General features: G+C 40.2%; 1 protein-coding gene across 1 annotated transcript; it reads left to right on the top strand.

Moving 5' to 3' along the window:
* The first annotated feature begins 10,711 nt into the window (after positions 1-10,711).
* On the top strand, positions 10,712-12,715 carry LOC147170405 (pleckstrin homology-like domain family B member 1). The gene is made up of 3 exons (XM_086080673.1): positions 10,712-10,804; positions 11,114-11,260; positions 12,476-12,715. Exons 1-3 carry the CDS (start codon positions 10,748-10,750, stop codon positions 12,713-12,715), a joined length of 444 nt encoding a protein of 147 aa, XP_085936799.1. The 5' UTR covers positions 10,712-10,747.
* Positions 12,716-16,686: the final 3,971 nt, after the last annotated feature.

Below are 16,686 nucleotides of genomic sequence, written 5' to 3'. Positions count from 1 at the left end.
GTAACAATTATACAGACCCCCTCAGGCCATGACAAAGGTACCATTCAACTAGTTTTAAGTCGATGTTTCATCAGCCGAGTTATGAAAATATTTTTATTAAGGTTGAAAAGTTCCTCAGTGCTACTGTAAGTCAACAAATATTATTTTAAATGACCTTGTTGGGCACTATTTGAATGTCTATATTCCTATTCTTTATGTTTTAATTCCATGCACTACTTAAAAAGCAAATAAATTGTGCTCATCGTCGGTTAATTTACCCCCAGTGTGGGCTTATGATTGTCCCCGTTCTTTGGAATTTTGATAGATTCCCGAAGAGGCTTGTCATCAAACAACGGCTTTGGTTGATTGACTTGAGCGAGCCCTGCTTGGCCCAGAGGCACAAACTGTTTCTTTGAGCATCCAAATCCCCATGCAGTGTCTGACTGTCTTTTGCTACTCACTGGAGGATGTCTTTCCATGTCTGCTATCGTGCGCTCCGTAGAAGTTAAATGGTGGTAAAGATCATTCCTTGGAGCTCATCAAGTGAGTCCCAGTTAATTGACTTGAATAAAGGTGTATTTTGCACAAGGGATACCAACTCATCAGGCAGAGCTTCAGCGTCACCTAAAGTGAATCTGTTGGAATTGAAAATAAGAGATACCGGTACAGTGTGGTCACAAGAAATTCTGCTGCTCTAACACATGTATTACATCAAGGTAGGGCTGGGCGAATGATCCTAAAAATAAATCTCAGATTTTTTAAACAAAAAATTTGATTTACGATTTTTTCCCGATTTTATATTATTATTATTTTATTATTATTATTATTATTATTGTTTATTTATTTTTTTACATAAACCAATAACTTAAAAAACTTTGCTTTTATTTGATCAGTTAACAAAAGTAACCATATTTATTTATTTCCAAACTTCTACCTTGAATTAAATACTTCTGCAAATGTAAATATATGTGTTGATAAAGTAGAAAAGTAATTTTTTGTTGTTGTCAACTTTGTTTTAAAAGCTTAACAGTGCTACCTGTGTCCCTCAATATGATACAAATAAACATCACATTTTGGCTTCAATGTAGGAACCGAGGTCTGAGCTTGTCATCCCCTCCAACTGTCTGCTGATTTTACAAGTACAAGTACTGTTCTGTAAATTGAGGTGGCTGTTTTGCCATGACTGGCAAATTTCCTTTTTGCGTTATTTGATTGGCTAGTCCGCGGAGTAAGAAAGTCTTGTTATGCCGTAAATCCGTGTTACCGTGATTAGTCCGCTTCACCAAGTTCACCCCATCCTATAGAACTCCTTTCACTTTTCAATTTGTTTTGTCACTGAAAATAGGCTGTTATCAGCATTACCAGCCCACTATACTACATTTCATAAGGATTTTATGTCGCAGACGACACAGAGGCTGATAAGCGTCACGGACACGGCGAGTGAAAGTAAGCTTGTCTTTCATACCGGTAGGAGTTGCAAGGCGAGTCCGTCTTGGCGAGATAGCGTACATGTTGCGACCACGCGGCGACGTGCACATCTGGTATGGCAAGCCCTTTGAGCATTTATTCCATATCCTTGATATCAGACAGTAGTGTTTCCTAACTAGTCCAGCCTTCGTCAGAACTAGGTGGACATTCAGCCATACTAGTTATGCGCTTTGTCGTACTACTTGTACAAAAACACTGACATGTCACCCATTTTCTGCAACTTGTGCCACTTTAATCCAACTAGTGCTGACACAAGTCTAACTAGTGACACATACAAGCATGCATGTAGTGCCAAACTTGCAGCGAGTCTGCTTTTTTATGCACTAGTTGTCCACTGGACCAAACAAGTAATGTTCAAAGTCTTACTAGTTAACTAGTAAGGCACAAAAGCTCTAACATGTTTACTAGTTGACCGTGAATTATTCTAACATGTTAACTAGTTTCCTCTGATTTCCTCCACTAGCTTACTAGTGAGAGCTGAAATACCTACTTGTTAACTAGTGAATGACAAAACACTGACTAGTTAACTAGTGATGCCCAAAATTTCCACGAGTTACACTAGTGAGACATTTTGGGTCCAAAATGTTCACTAGTAGAACTAGTAGATGCCAACATGCTCACTAGTCAACTAGTTTTACAGTATTTTGAATTTGCTAGGTAGCTATGATGCCCAAATGTTCACTAGTAGAACAAGTGAAAACCAAATAGCTCACTAGTGCCACTAATTACGCTAAATACTAATCAGGAGGCCGGACAATGTCATAAGTGGGTAACTCCTATTGGCTCTATGATCAGAGCTCAACCCAGGAAAAATGTAACCCTGTAAAGCCTGAATTTGAGCTTCCACAGTCATTTACTGCCCCTTGTATCTATTCAAAATCAATACAGTGCAGTCACTTACCACTTTATATGCTATACTAAATAAAAAGGAATCCAGTGCAACAGTTCTGAAATAAATTCGCCCCTCTTGAGGATTTGAATTGTCATTTGTTGTTAAATCTGTTCAAACATGATTGGCTGATTGGCTGTCCGAAGTCACGCAGATCTTGTCTGGTGCATCCTGGGTAATAAAGGCGGAGTAAGAACTTGTCTGGATGAGTAAGTGTTCAAAGTGCTTGCCGGCAAGCACTTTGTATATTTATTCTTTAAAGTGTCCACTATATCAAGGATATCAAGCATGTCAACATGCAGACAAGGATGTCAACATGCACACCGAGCTTGATAACACGGCACACCGAGCTTGATATCCGTGATATCAAGCTCAGCGTGCCTACTAGTAGGCTAGCAGACACATTACATTGACCTTAAAGATAACAAGTACGCTTACATTGAGCATACATGTTAACATGTAAGCTTTTATTGAGTGTACATGTTAACAAGTAAGCTTACATTGAGTGTACATGTTAACATGTAAGCTTACACTGAGCGTACATGTTAACAAGTAAGCTGACATTGAGTGTACAAGTAAGCTTACATCGAGCTTACATGTTAACAAGTAAGCTTATATTGGGCTTACATATTAACAAGTACGCCCAAAAATGACTGCAACATCACTAGTTCGTGTCTCTTCTGACACCACTATCGTGTCCATTTTTTAGCCCACTGGTCACTCTCTGTCTATGCACTGTATATTGCACTGTATCTATACAGTGCAAAAGTAGTTATCCAGTTATTTAAAAATAAAACAAACAAACTGAAAACAGCCACAATGCTTATTAAGCATGTGTTGTTGTTTTTTTGTTTGTTGTTTGTTTTTTGTAAATACAGTTTATTTTCTTTAGAGTTATTGCGGTCCAGGCACTTAAGGGTTAAAGCTTCAAGACATCTAATTTGAATATCGACCAATCAGAGTTCTTGTCCCGCCTGCTTCATTTGTATGCAGTCCACTAGTGAACGTGTTGCCATTTGAGTTGCATTAGAAATGTCTATGGTCTATTGTTGCATTTTGCATGTTGACGTGTAAGGGCCGAATGTCCACTGGTATCACCAGTTGCGTTTTTCTAACCTTAGTGGTTCACTTGTAAGGTTCAAAATTAATTACTAGTTAACTAGGAAGGCATAGAATGTCCACTAGTTACACTCATTTGTTAACTAGTGAATAACTTGGTTTCTCTCTTGCAAGGTAGTTACATCCAGACTGAGTCACTAGTTAACTAGTGACACTGATGTTTATTTAACTAGTTAACTAGTGAAAGGCATTTTCTTTCACAAGTCAGACCAACAAATGAACTTGTTCAAGATTTGACAGAACACGTTAGACATTTTTTCCTACATGTTGGGCGTGTCTTTTAACTAGTGGACCCTTATGTAGCACTGGTAAGCAACTGTACACAACTAGTATAACAAATATCTAACATGTAATGAATTTTGTTGCACTAGGTAATGTTTCTAGTATAATAGGCGTAATTTACATCATACTAGTTTAACAAAAAAATCTTACTAGTTGACATGTGCGCACAACTAGTGAACTTGCGAAGTGTTGTAACTGGCAAACATGTCAAATAGTGAAATGTAATTATTTTCACTGGTTAACTAGTTGTGTGCACATGCCAGCTAGTGAGCAATTGTGTGAAACTTGCACAGTCAAAGTGTGTAAAAGTTCAGTCTTGAGGCCGACACGTGAGACAAAATACCTTCTACTAGTAAACTAGTGATAAGAAAATCTGTGTCACTAGTTTACTAGATACTCACTCTGTACCCAGATAGTTTACTTGTAGGAAAACACGTGTTTCACTAGTATCATAATGAGCCCAACTTGTGTAACTAGAGGATATCTCTGCATTTACTAGTTAACTAGTGAACATTTTGAGCCTCACTAGTTAGCTTGTAAGGTACAAATAGATGCAAGTAGTTGTGTTAGTCTGGGTTTCTGCATTCACTTGTTAACATGTAACCGTAATAGGCATTCAACTTGTGAACGAGCTCCAATTCCTCAGGACAACTAGTGTAAAACATGCAATTAAAGGGGGTGGGATAATGACAAAATCTGAATCTTGATTGGTGTATTTTAACTGCAGAGCCAATAGGAACCCTGGATGCACGTCGGCCCCACCTCCTCATTAATTTTTTGGGCGTAACTAGTTTACTAGTGAGCATGTTAGCATCCACGAGTTCTACTAGTGAACATTTTGGACCTCACTAGTTGAACTAGTTCAGTCAAAATGTCTCACTAGTGTAACTAATGGATATTTGGGGCATCACTAGTTAACTAGTAAAACATTTGCGTGTCACTAGTTCAACATGTAGACTTCAAGAGCCGTTCACTATTTAACTTGTCAGTGTTTTGTCTTTCACTAGTTAACAAGTGGGTGTTTCAGCTCTCACAACCTAACTAGTGCAAGGAAATCATAGGACACATGTCACTAGTGAGAAGAATTCACGTTTGAGCAATTAGCACGTTGCTGAAAATGAGCGACTAGTGTTGTGCCCAGGGGGCGAGCCCTATCGCCCCGCCGGGCTGGTGCCATATGCCCGGTTTGGTGTGCGGGTGCGCCTCCTGCCCCCGCCCAGTTGAGGGGGGCCCCGCTGGTCGCTCCTCTTAACTCACTGCACTAGGTTTGCACAATACACTTTTATAGACATATAGGGCACATAACACACTTTGGTGATATTATTTCCCTCTGCTCCGGTTCACCTGCTCCCAATTTTAATGCACCACACACACACACTTGTATATACACTGGGTGGGGTCACATTCACGGTTTAGGGGTAGAGTTCGCCAGTCGGCGAGCTGGCGGACTTAGTAACAGGGGTTAGCTTTCACTAAGAACGCTGGAGTGACGACGGGGCCTTTCCCCGCTGGGCCTGGGGTTCGGGGATGCCGACCGTCCTCCGGTGCCCCCATCTCCCCTTCTGCCCCCGGTATTTCGTCCCTCCGCGCGGCGGGGGGTGGGGTGGGCGCGGGTGCCCTCTCCGCTCCGCGGTCCGGCTCCTCTTCGGCGCCGATGCCTGGGTGCGGGGGGTCCCGGGGGACTGGGGGTCGGGGGCTGGGGGGCTGGGGGGCTGCTGGTTGGTCGGGGTGGGGTCGGGGGGGGCGGCTTTGTTGTGGGGGGGGGGGGTTGCTGGGGGTGGGGGGTGTCTGGGGGCCTGGGGGCGGCTGGGGCTGGGTTGGGGTGGATGGCGGGGGTGGAGGCAGCGGGGGCTGTGGACCGGTGGAGTGCCTGGCAGGCCTGCAGTGCCCCGTCCTGCTGCGTTGGTTTGGGGTCGCGGGCCGTGTTGGGGTGGGGGGCGCTCCTGCTCCTGGGTTTGCTCTCCGGCCGGTGGCCCTGGCGGGGCCCGGGGGTCGTGGGGGGCGCTTGCTCTGTCCTGGCAGGGGTCGACGGCTCCCCTCTTTGGTGGAGATTTTCATGCATGCCAGATCCACCACACCAGCATCTATCGAAACTCAGACACAATCTGCTTCTTCCTCAGGTCATTGAATCGGTGGAGGCTGGTGTCTGTGGATCTCACTCTGCTTCGTCTGTCCTTCCTTCCTTTCCTCAGTCTCTCCTTTGGTCTCTTGTGGTCTCCCTGATTTGTTGGAATTTAGATGTTTCTGGGGTTGGTGAAGAACTCTGGTTGGTGGCCCGGTGGGTGGTGTCTGGTCGGTGCTGGATTTCACTTTCCGTTCTTTTCTTTGGTCCTTCCTCGGGTCTCCTGACGGCGGAGTTCCGTTTAGGTGAACGGTATGGGATTTTTTAAATAGGTTTTTGGTGAACTAACGAATACACACACACTCACGCGCACGCACGCACGCACGCACGCACGGACGCACGCACATACACATACAAAATAATAATACAATTAACAAAAAGAGAGCAATGATGATGACATTACCGAATGAACAATACTGAGCTCTTAAAGAAAACAAAAAGTATGACAAAGTGCATAGCCAGTGTGGCTAATTGTCCAACTAGTGCTGACAAAATCTGAACTAGTGAGAAACACTACTGTCTGATATCAAGGATATGGAATAAATGCTCAAAGGGCTTGCCATGGAGCGGTGACCTTTTAGAGTGGGCATGCTGTATAGTATATGTGAAAGCAGAAAAATTTGAGGGTATTTTTATTATTAATTTTCATATTAAATATTTAATTATTATTTTATACAACTGTGTAGATATAAAATTAAAGCAAATATATTCAGGGCTGACGCAGGTTGATGCACACACACTGTAATGTAACTATCTATCCATGGTGAGTGAAATGACACAATCACATGACCACAAATTTGCCAATACGTTGGAATTTACAGTATTCGGGGGCAGTAGTTTAACCGATTATTATGCACAGCGAAAGGGAAAAGAAAATATTTCAAAAAGCAAAGGAAGAAGATGCTTTTGAAATAAATAAGTTCAAAATGCCCCACAACTGAAGATAAACGTCATCATTCATCAGCAGAATTTACAAAATGAAAGGCTTGAACTGCGTGCATAATTGAATAAAATTCAACTAAAAATGCTACAAACAGGTCCCTCCAACAACTTCAGGAAAGATTTAATTTAGTGTTGGCTTGTTTTTACTTATCATTCACTATGAAATATGTTTTCTGGTATGAGGCACACACAAACATGCACACACGCACACACGCCTGCACGCACTATTGTCATCAATAACTAAAGACGCTATTTCAGTAAATCCGGCATTAAAAGACTAGGCTTAATCCCTGTATGGGAAACTGAGCCCTTGTGACTTGTTTCCCATTTTCCCACTTATGGATAGAGACAGTGTTTCAGAAGAACACATGTTATTTATTTATTTTTTATAGTGTTTTATACATTTGTAACATTGCACTGCCATACTCTATAGTAATATTAACTTGAATAATAATAATAATAATGCATCAGATTTATATAGCACTATCCTAGACACTCAAAGACACTTTACAATGAAACAAATACATTATTCATGCACTCACACATTCACACTGTGGTGGCGGTAAGCTACTTAAGTTGCCACAGCTGCCCTCGGGCAGGCTGACGGAAGCGTGGCTGCCAGTGTGCGCCTACGGCCCCTCCGACCACCACCAAACATTCGCACCTTCCATACACCAGTGTGAGTAGCACTGGAGGCAATGTGTGTGAAGTGCCTTGCCCAAGGGCACGACACATGACTTGGGGAGAGGGGGATCGATCAGCCGACCTTCTGGTTACTGAACGACCGTCTCTACACCCTGAGCCACGGCTGTTATGTCCAGGTTAATCACAGGAGAATATGCCAAATCATGTTTGCTCAATAGCATCTTTTATGAAAGTAAATAAGACAATGTGAACAAACCTCATTAAATTACGATGACATCAAAAAGAAAAATGATGTGATATTTTAAACCAAATAGTTTGTCACCACAGCAAGCACTAACATTCAAATTTGGCTTGAACTCAGTAGAAATAAATGTAAGGGATGTCGATTGTGACGTGACGTCTTGCCATTGTTTACTTGATTTGTGTTTGCTAAATGGCTTGGCGAGGGTTTTCAAATATGTTGTACAGCTTTACTTATTTTTTCTTTAGCGGTAGTCTTGCTTGTGAAGTTGCAGTTTTAAATATTCCTCATTCTCCTTCGTATTGTTTGTCGGCAAGTGGTGGAATAGATTTGTCATTGAACTGCTCTTCGCTGTGACACATCTTGACGCTATGAAGTGCAGTGAACAAACTCTGAAGAGAATTAAACATATTTAACAGGGATGAAAAGAAAGGCAGAGAAAGACTACATACAGACTAATTCTATTTATTGTTATTCTTTGTTGTAAGTTGATGACCGAGGTCTTTTTTGTTTTTGTTTTTATGTTAATAACAATACAATGTTAGGCAGGTACTTGGAGCAATTTGATAGGCAAATTAAACTATTCATTGTCAGAGCGGAGAGTTGGTGGAGTGCAAAGTATTTTCTTCAAAAATAGTTACAATATACAGCAAATAATTGAGAAGCACATTAATCAGAAGCACTTTAAATGATGGCAGGTGTGTGATAATTCCTTTTTAACATTATTTCGAATGTTCGAATGTATTTATTCTGAACACAGCCACATCCCTCGTGCAACCATTTTTTCTGTTGTTAATTGTTACTTCCCTCAAAGACAACTTCAACAAAAGTCAATGAGTTGTACAGATCATAGGTCACATCAATGGAGAAAAAAGTTTTGAAATTATTTTTCATGGTCTCACGGGGGGACCCCCCCACACACACACACAAACCTGGTATTTAAACAGGGATGTGCAGACTTTTTCTATTCACAGTACACATGCACAGATTCTTTCCAACTGTATATCTGTTTGTCTGCAGACTTCAGTAGCTGAGACCTCCACTCAGCCACCCATTGAGGGAAAATCAGCAGGTAGCCTTTGAAACAGTGTGACCTCCAAACTACCTTGGTGTTACTGTTGCTGGGTGTTAATTGATGCCTCTGACCTTCATTCTCTTCCATGCCTCCCAAAGATGATTTTTTTTTTTTTTTAAACCTTCTCTTTTGCCTGTCTTTCTTTGGTTGGGAATAAATCATGTATGTTGAGGATCTTCTGAGGTTAGGTGCCATAGTGTGTCTTGACTACAGATTGGTCAAACATGATATCAAATGTGTAATCAAACCGGATGGAATTCACATGATGTGATGTGTGCTCAGTGCCAGTGGGAGGCGCTCCACGGCTTGCAGCCCAGTATAGACACCAGCGTGTCCACGGGGAGCAACTCTGCCTGCTCGCCAGGACATTTGTCCGAGTAACCATGACAAACTCACTCATGTATAATAATAATAACAATCACTGTTTGTTTGACTGAAGCTAAACACTGATGGCACCACAGTAGAACTAGTACTACTTTTCTGTTTGTGCGCAAAACAGCAACTAAGCGAATTTTCGAGCCGTAACTAAGCATAGGTAAAATAAAAAATAAAAATGCAATTACGTGAATTTGTGAATAGCGAACCGTTATTGCCATTAATATACAGTAGGTGGTCAGTGCTGTAGCAACAGATTTATTAATAACGTGAGAGGGGCCAAGAATTCCGAATAATCCCATTTAGCCATTTCATGACAAATTCAGTCAGGCTCACATTCAAAGGCACCCACAGGCACCATTTCCCAGACTGCTCCCCACCACTTAAAGACTTCATCTTCACATTTTAATTTGGGGACCATCTGTTAGGAGCAGGTTGTGTGCCGTGTTACTAAAGTGTTCACTGCAGGATGCTCTCATCTGAACTCACTGTTCACGGCTTTCTTGTAGCTCACAAGAGACAAAACTGTATTGCTAAAATATTTTTGGATCACTTTAATGGCATTTATGCACTAATTAAAAATGCACATTGGAGACCAAGGGACGAGATAAAGAGAGCAAACCTGCATGTTTCCGCTCAGTCGGCGTCGCCTTATTTGAATCCAGTTTTTGACACATTAATCGTCGTCTCATACACGTTATGAACAAAAATATGCATTCATTAATCCAGTTAGTCACATTCCAAGTCATTGCAGATATTGATGTCCAATGTTTCACGATGGTATGTGCTCTTGTACTCTGTCCTAGTGAAGATACAATTACTCGTGTACAACATGACCATATTAAAATCAGACACAGCCACACAGTCTGTAGAGTAAATTTTACTTTAAACAGATCCTATTCAGTCCTACTCTAAACAGAGTAAAATTTACACTTGGAAGATGGAAGTATATTTTGCCAAATTATTATTTGTGTGCAAGAGAATTTGCCTATCACAAAAAATCACTCACATTTTAAGTACATTTTGCAAGGATAGATTTTGACAAAATTTTACAAGTTTATTTAAAAAAAAACATGTTACACAAGGGTTGAGGAACGAACTCATAACCTTCTGCTTGGGAGACCACTCTACCACCTGCGCTATGCCACTCCTACTGTGTGTTAATCTTTGTACCTCTGAGACCAAAAATTATGTTTTTGGTTTCCTTTTGGATATTAGGAAACAGTAGGAGTGGCGGAGGAGTTAATTCCTCAATCAACCCTTGTGTAACTTTAAAAAAATAATAATAATACATTTGTCAAAATTTCTCCTTGCAAAATTACAATCTTTAATAGGTTTTTCATTGGATAGGCAAATTCTCTCCAACACACTCTTTCACGTGCAAATTTTACTCTGTTTAGAGTAGGACCAAATTGACTATTTTTAGAGTAAAATTGACTCTACAGAATTGATTGCTCACCTTTACTCTGATGTAAAAGGGAAATATCATGTGTGAAATCATAAATATCTCAGAATCAGTTTGAATGCAGATGCGGTGTTTTTGTTTCCACCTCAAGTGTTGGAGGAACGGACTCGTTGAAGATTGAAGAGATGGAGAAAATGCTGAAGGAGGCACAGATGGAGAAAGCCAGACTTATTGAGTTTCGGGTAAGTGTCATGACACCAGGGCCGTTATGAGATCATGACTGTTTGGAATCAGATTTTGCTGATTGATGACTTTTTGTAGTGATGCGATCAATAAGGGAGAATGCTTCAATACTGCAATCAAGTCCTTTCATTTATTTTTTATTGGCCTTTTTATCAATTCATTTTGTCATTGTACCTTATGTGGGTGCTAATAAGTGTTAAATGCCTAAATAAATACGTTTCTGAAGTGTTTTTAAGAGCACAAGGACAGCAGGGACATAAATTTATGTGTACTCTTTTGAAGTATTGAAGGAAAGAGCTCTCTTTCAGGAACAAGAGAGCTTCGCTCGCCATCACTTGTTGGAGGAAGAGCGGAAAAGGAGGGAAGAAGCCGAGAAAAGACTGCAGGATGAAACTCTCCACCGACAGCAGCTGGTGGAGAAGGAAGTGAAGTTGAGGGCCAAGAACTTCTCTCAGGTGAGTCAAAGGAGACATAATTGGAAATGTGCGGCGTGAAATGACCTCTCGTCCAAATTGATAGCATTTTACAGACATGCACATTTGAAGGTGTCTGGAATGAAGTCTGCTGCTTGATGTTTGGTCACATAAAAAAATACATATGCCGTTTTCCACATTAGTGTGCGTTTATTACAGTTTTAAGATAAGATCATCCCTAAATAAAATCCAGAATGATACAGTCCACCTCTGCATACATGTACATATTTATTTATTTATGTGTTGTAATTATTTTCCCATTGAATTCAACGGCCATCAATTTTATGTGGATTTTTGCATATCATCGACTGGAATTGCAAAACCAAATTCAAAATTCCTGAAGACTCTTCTTAACTTACTCTTCTATCGAGCAGTTATTAAGAACTGCCTCAAACAGCATTAGATCCATCAAACGAGGCTGTATTGAATGATCTCAAGAGCCAATGAGTATTTGTCATCATCATTCTTATCAGTTGACTGTTTTTTATCTGTGATGAATATCATGAACATGTTCTTGCAACTTAAAAAGCTGCATGAGAAATTGTTTGTGGCAGGCTTTATGAAATGTTTCTGAGATGTCATATAAACATGACAATATGTTATTTAACTCATTTGCTCCCAAAAACCTATAGAACGTTCCTTTTAAAATATTACCGTGCTCCCAAAGACGTGTTTATGTGGGGTTTTTTTTTTTGGTTTGTTTGTTCTTATGCTGGAGCATACAGAAGACTTTGATGCAGCCTCAGAACTGAAGAGAATGCTTGAAGCAATGGTAGTTATTATAAAAACGGCCAGCAGGTGGCAGCAGAGTATAAGAGATCAACCAGGGCCATGTTGAAAAAAAGCTATTTCCCCCACTGTTTTAAACAGATTTGTGAATAATAATGAAACTTAGCTAGATTCTAATGCTAATTGCTACAAAACGGAAACAGATAAAAATATGCATTTTTTCCTGATGAAAGAAGATACTCTAATCTTTCTTTTGGTAGGTTCCATGTTTTTTTAGCAATAGAAAACAATATTCTGTGGGCCTTGCACAATCAGTCAAAATCCAGTAAAACAGCCTGGAGCGAAGGGGTTTTCTTCAGTGAAAATGGCTTGGAGTTAATTTTAAAAAGCAGTACAGATCAGCAAATAATGAGCTGCTGTCATGTATTAATCCCCTCTTTCACTCCTTTTTGTTCTGCATGCGTCCAGGCCCGTCCTATGACGCGCTACCTGCCAATTAGGAAGGAGGAGTTTGACCTTCGTGTACACATTGAGACATCAGGCCACAACGTGGACACCTGCTACCACATCATCCTCACTGAGAAGATGTGCAAGGGCTACCTGATCAAGATGGGAGGCAAGATCAAGTCGTGGAAGAAACGCTGGTTTGTCTTTGATCGCCTCAAAAGGACCTTCTCGTACTACGTCGGTAAGAAGAGTTCAACTTGACATATATTTGAGTCGCTCCAGATGATTCAGAATCACAAATGACTCATATATCTCAGGCCAAGCATCCAAAAATTGTCAATAGTAATCTCATTACTGAAAAATAGACAGTATATTACAAGCACATCATGTATTAATATTTTTAAATTGAGGGTAATTCATGACAGGATGAGAGCTGGATAGAAATACTCCTCCAACAAAATGGCTTCTTAATTCCATTTACACAGTCTTGTTTGGTTGTCTTTTATTACCAGATTAGTTTACATAATTATTCATACAGTTGAATCGAAGTTTAAAAAATGAGTACTTGTTCAGATGTAACTATTCAATAACAGCACACAAGGTGAAGAATCATGTTTTCCCAGAAATCCTGTCCAAGTAGCTTTTTTCTCCCCCTCAAATTTATTGCTGGATTTGTTTTAGCTGTCTTGCCAAACGTCAACTTCCTGCGAATAGGATCAACAGTTTGAAAAAGATAGACTAAATTGTTGGTTGGTTAGACACTAAAACAAAAGTTCCTGAAATAATTTTAAAAAGTAACTTAACATTAACTATTGAATTATTATTATTATTATTATTATTTTCTTTTTTTTAAAGTACAAAAATGGTAAATTACATTTATTGAAAAACCTTTTGAGGAAGCCACAAGCAATCAATTATTTCAATTCTCAATAAGATTTTTTGCCATTGAATATTGTTGCCTTTTTTATGATCAGTACATTTATTTTTGCTGACTTTTGTCACCTACAAGATAATATAGTAATTATGTGGGGTTTTATTTCTTTAAGAGAACACTACTAATAATATTTAATATCCACCACAAAACTCTGAAAATTAAGCATTATTATTTTTGTTGTTGTGAAAGCAGAATTAGATTAGATTATTAGAGTATTTGTTTATTCTCTGTTTATTTAATTAAATTGGTGTTTACCATAACCCAAAAAACTGTTTTGTTGTTATATGTATAAGATATACATTTTCTTGACAGAGCTTTATTGTAAAGTTTGTTGTTTTGATGAGTAATATTTACTGTATGTCTATTTTGTGGCAGTACATCATTTATTTTTATTTAGTTTGATTCCCAGGAAGGTACTCGATATTCTAATTGGGTCTCACGCTTATAAAAAAAGAAAATAAAAGTTATGGAAATGATTGTACCAGAGGACATAATGTAGCCAATTGGTGCATATGGCCTTTCCAATGTTTTCCCAAAACAAACATACATGAAATAATAATAAACTCGATATGATGATTATGTTGCCTTAGTGCTAACTGAAGAAATAAAGGTCAGATTCAAAATGAATTAATATACTCACTAGAAGCACTTACTGTAAGTCAGACAGCAACTGCAACATAAAAAAAAGGCAACAAGCCACATTATGCAGCGTATATTGTAGCTTTCCAGTTGAAGTCTTTGTTTTGTGCGTCACATCATTTGTGAAGGACAGGGCATAAAAGGCCTTCAAATATGTACCATAAGCTAAAATATTGATGTCAGACATGTTCATGGCAGACAATTTTTTTTCTCCACAGTATGATGTCTGAACATGTATGCTCCATCCAGACCTTCAGTGCGCGGCGCTGTAATTGATCTGCCGGCGTGAGCTCTGGGACACTTGTTCACTTTCCTCCCTTTGAAGTCGTCTGAAGGTTCCGCTTAAAGCCTCTTAAAGCACACCTTGTTTCAAGTGAGGAGGCGCATAGAGATGACTGGCGCTGTCGTTAAAATGCGCGTGGCGGTGGCGCTCCCCGAGGAGGCTGATTGAGATGCATCGCTTGCCCTTTTCTCTTGACCTTGAACAATAAGTAACCAGAAGTGGTGAGAGCCGTTAACTGTATAATAATCACCCGTACCAAAACGCAGAATTCTGCTCTCAATCAAATGAGATGCAAAAGCAAGGCTATTTGAATGCTAAACAGGTCATTAGCAGATAATAGCGGTGTATTAAACTATTCCTCGAAATGAAGTGGTGCATCTCTACCTCTACTCTTGAAGTTGGCTTGTGGAGTGTTTGTGCCTGGAGGTAGAAACGCGCTGTTGAGTTCCCCACCGGTTCCTTACTGCACTTCTGCAGTGGCTGATGAAACAAAGTGCAATGATGTAGCCGAGTAGCGTAAGAAGCAAGTCAAATCTCAACATACAATGAGAGCAGCTTTGCTTGGAAAAAAGAGGGCCAAAAGTGCTGCGCTTGTCCTTTTTTATCCATCAGCGCAAACACGCTCGTCATCAACGTTGTAAAAGACGCAAAGCGAGTCACGATACTAGATAAGGTGCGACTGACTCCAACTGAAAAGTTATCCGGTGTTTTTTTGGGTGGGCGTTTCATCCTTTTAGACAAACATGAGACCTAGCTGAAGGGTGTGATATACTTGCAGGCTATCTAAGATGTTTATTATAAAGAGGTGGGGGGCTTAGATTAGATTTTGTCATGTGTTTTCCATGTCTATCTCATTAGGTTTTTGTGCCCACCTGTGCGAGTCGACCGTTTCCTTGTACCAGCTCCCTCAGCCACTGTCCAGGTGTTTCTTGTCTAAGTTTGCTTGTAGTTGCCCCATTCACACGAAAGCCCGTTTCAATGTATTCACACAAGTTTCTTACCGTTTGGCCAGTTTGTCCACACGGCGCCGCCGTTTCGGACCTTGAAACCGATCACTTTTGGAACTGGGCTCCAGAGTGGTACGTTCCAATGTGGACAGCATATGCGGGATACTCCTCCAGCGATGACGTAGTGGTCGCAGCAGCTCGATGACGACGCATTGTCATAGTTTGATATCCTACTTGAATTACATATATATAAATATATATATATATATATATACACTTTCTTATTCAATGCATTTGCTTTATTCTCATGACTGGTAGTTTCTCACTGAAGGCATCAAAACTATGTATGAACTGATGTGGGTATGGAGTTCATGTACTGAACAAAAAAAAAGGTGAAATAACGGTAAACGCGTTTTATATTATAGATTTTTCAAAATAGCCATCCTTTGCTCTGGTTACTTTTTGCATAGCTTTGGCATTCTTATGTCTGGGAACTCTTTAAACACTGTTTGAGAACCCAATACTGTAAATATGTAGGATCTTATGCGGAAAAACGTTTCTTGGGAGGAGTAATATGGCGGTCTCGCGGCTTCAAAAGTCTTGGCCTATCGGTGGTTCGTCTTCTTCACTGATTCTTCTTCTACGCTTTCCGTTAACCCCCCGTGGCTGCGCTACAGCGCCACTCCAGACTTGGCATATACAATACAGCTGTTAAACGTCCTCAGTGTCTTCTTTTGGACACACGCATGTCTTGAAACGTTTCTGTGTGTACAAGATTATTTTAAGGAAGGACTGCTTCCGTGTGAACAGGGCCTTATAGTTACCTGGTTTCATTTTTTGTGTTTGCTGGATCTGTACTTGTTCGTGAATCAAGTCTTCCCGGAAGAAGACCTCCCTATCTTGTTTCTTTTTTGTAGTAAGATTTATCCCCAGTTTTGGATTGTTACTTTGAAACTCATTTTTAGGCATTTGTTTGTGTGATATTTTTGTTTTGATTATTCCAAAGTGGAATACGAGACAGCTTGGTCCCTTAAGATGGGGGTACTCTCATGATTTGGGTTTCTGTTGGTTTTTGAATAAAATTTGTTTTGTCATGTTTTCCATGTCTGCCTTGTTCGTTTTTTGTGTCCACCTGTGCTCATCTACCCAGCCCCTTGTCTTTTTTTGCACATTTGCTATGGCCGAATGCTCACGTCTATGAGAGGGGCTTTTTCAACTTCAATCTGACTAGTGTATATATTCACCGTACAGCCTGTTCACGTGTCTAATCGTATTCTTTCCGTTGCTTGGGAAGCATTCAGTGAATGAGTGACTGAAACCTGAAATCCTCAGGTTGGATTTACATGTCAGTGTGTATTGTTTGATCTGCTAATTCTGCTTATTGTTCCCTCGGCCCTTCCCCCTTCACCCGGACGCCAGTTGAATGTCA

This window comes from Leptonotus elevatus, chromosome 7 (assembly GCF_054856555.1).
Source record: "Leptonotus elevatus isolate MCC_2025b chromosome 7, RoL_Lele_1.0, whole genome shotgun sequence".
NCBI lineage: Eukaryota > Metazoa > Chordata > Actinopteri > Syngnathiformes > Syngnathidae > Leptonotus > Leptonotus elevatus.
The sequence above is the reverse complement of the archived record's forward strand: the minus strand, read 5'-3'. Positions and strand labels throughout refer to the sequence as shown.

Bases quoted from the DNA above. Each gene is read 5' to 3' on its own strand.
- LOC147170405 (XM_086080673.1), top strand. From the start codon at position 10,748: ATGGAGAAAATGCTGAAGGAGGCACAGATGGAGAAAGCCAGACTTATT. The intron at 10,805-11,113 runs GTAAGTGTCATG...GCTCTCTTTCAG, and splicing joins CCAGACTTATTGAGTTTCGG to GAACAAGAGAGCTTCGCTCG. The intron at 11,261-12,475 runs GTGAGTCAAAGG...GCATGCGTCCAG, and splicing joins GGGCCAAGAACTTCTCTCAG to GCCCGTCCTATGACGCGCTA.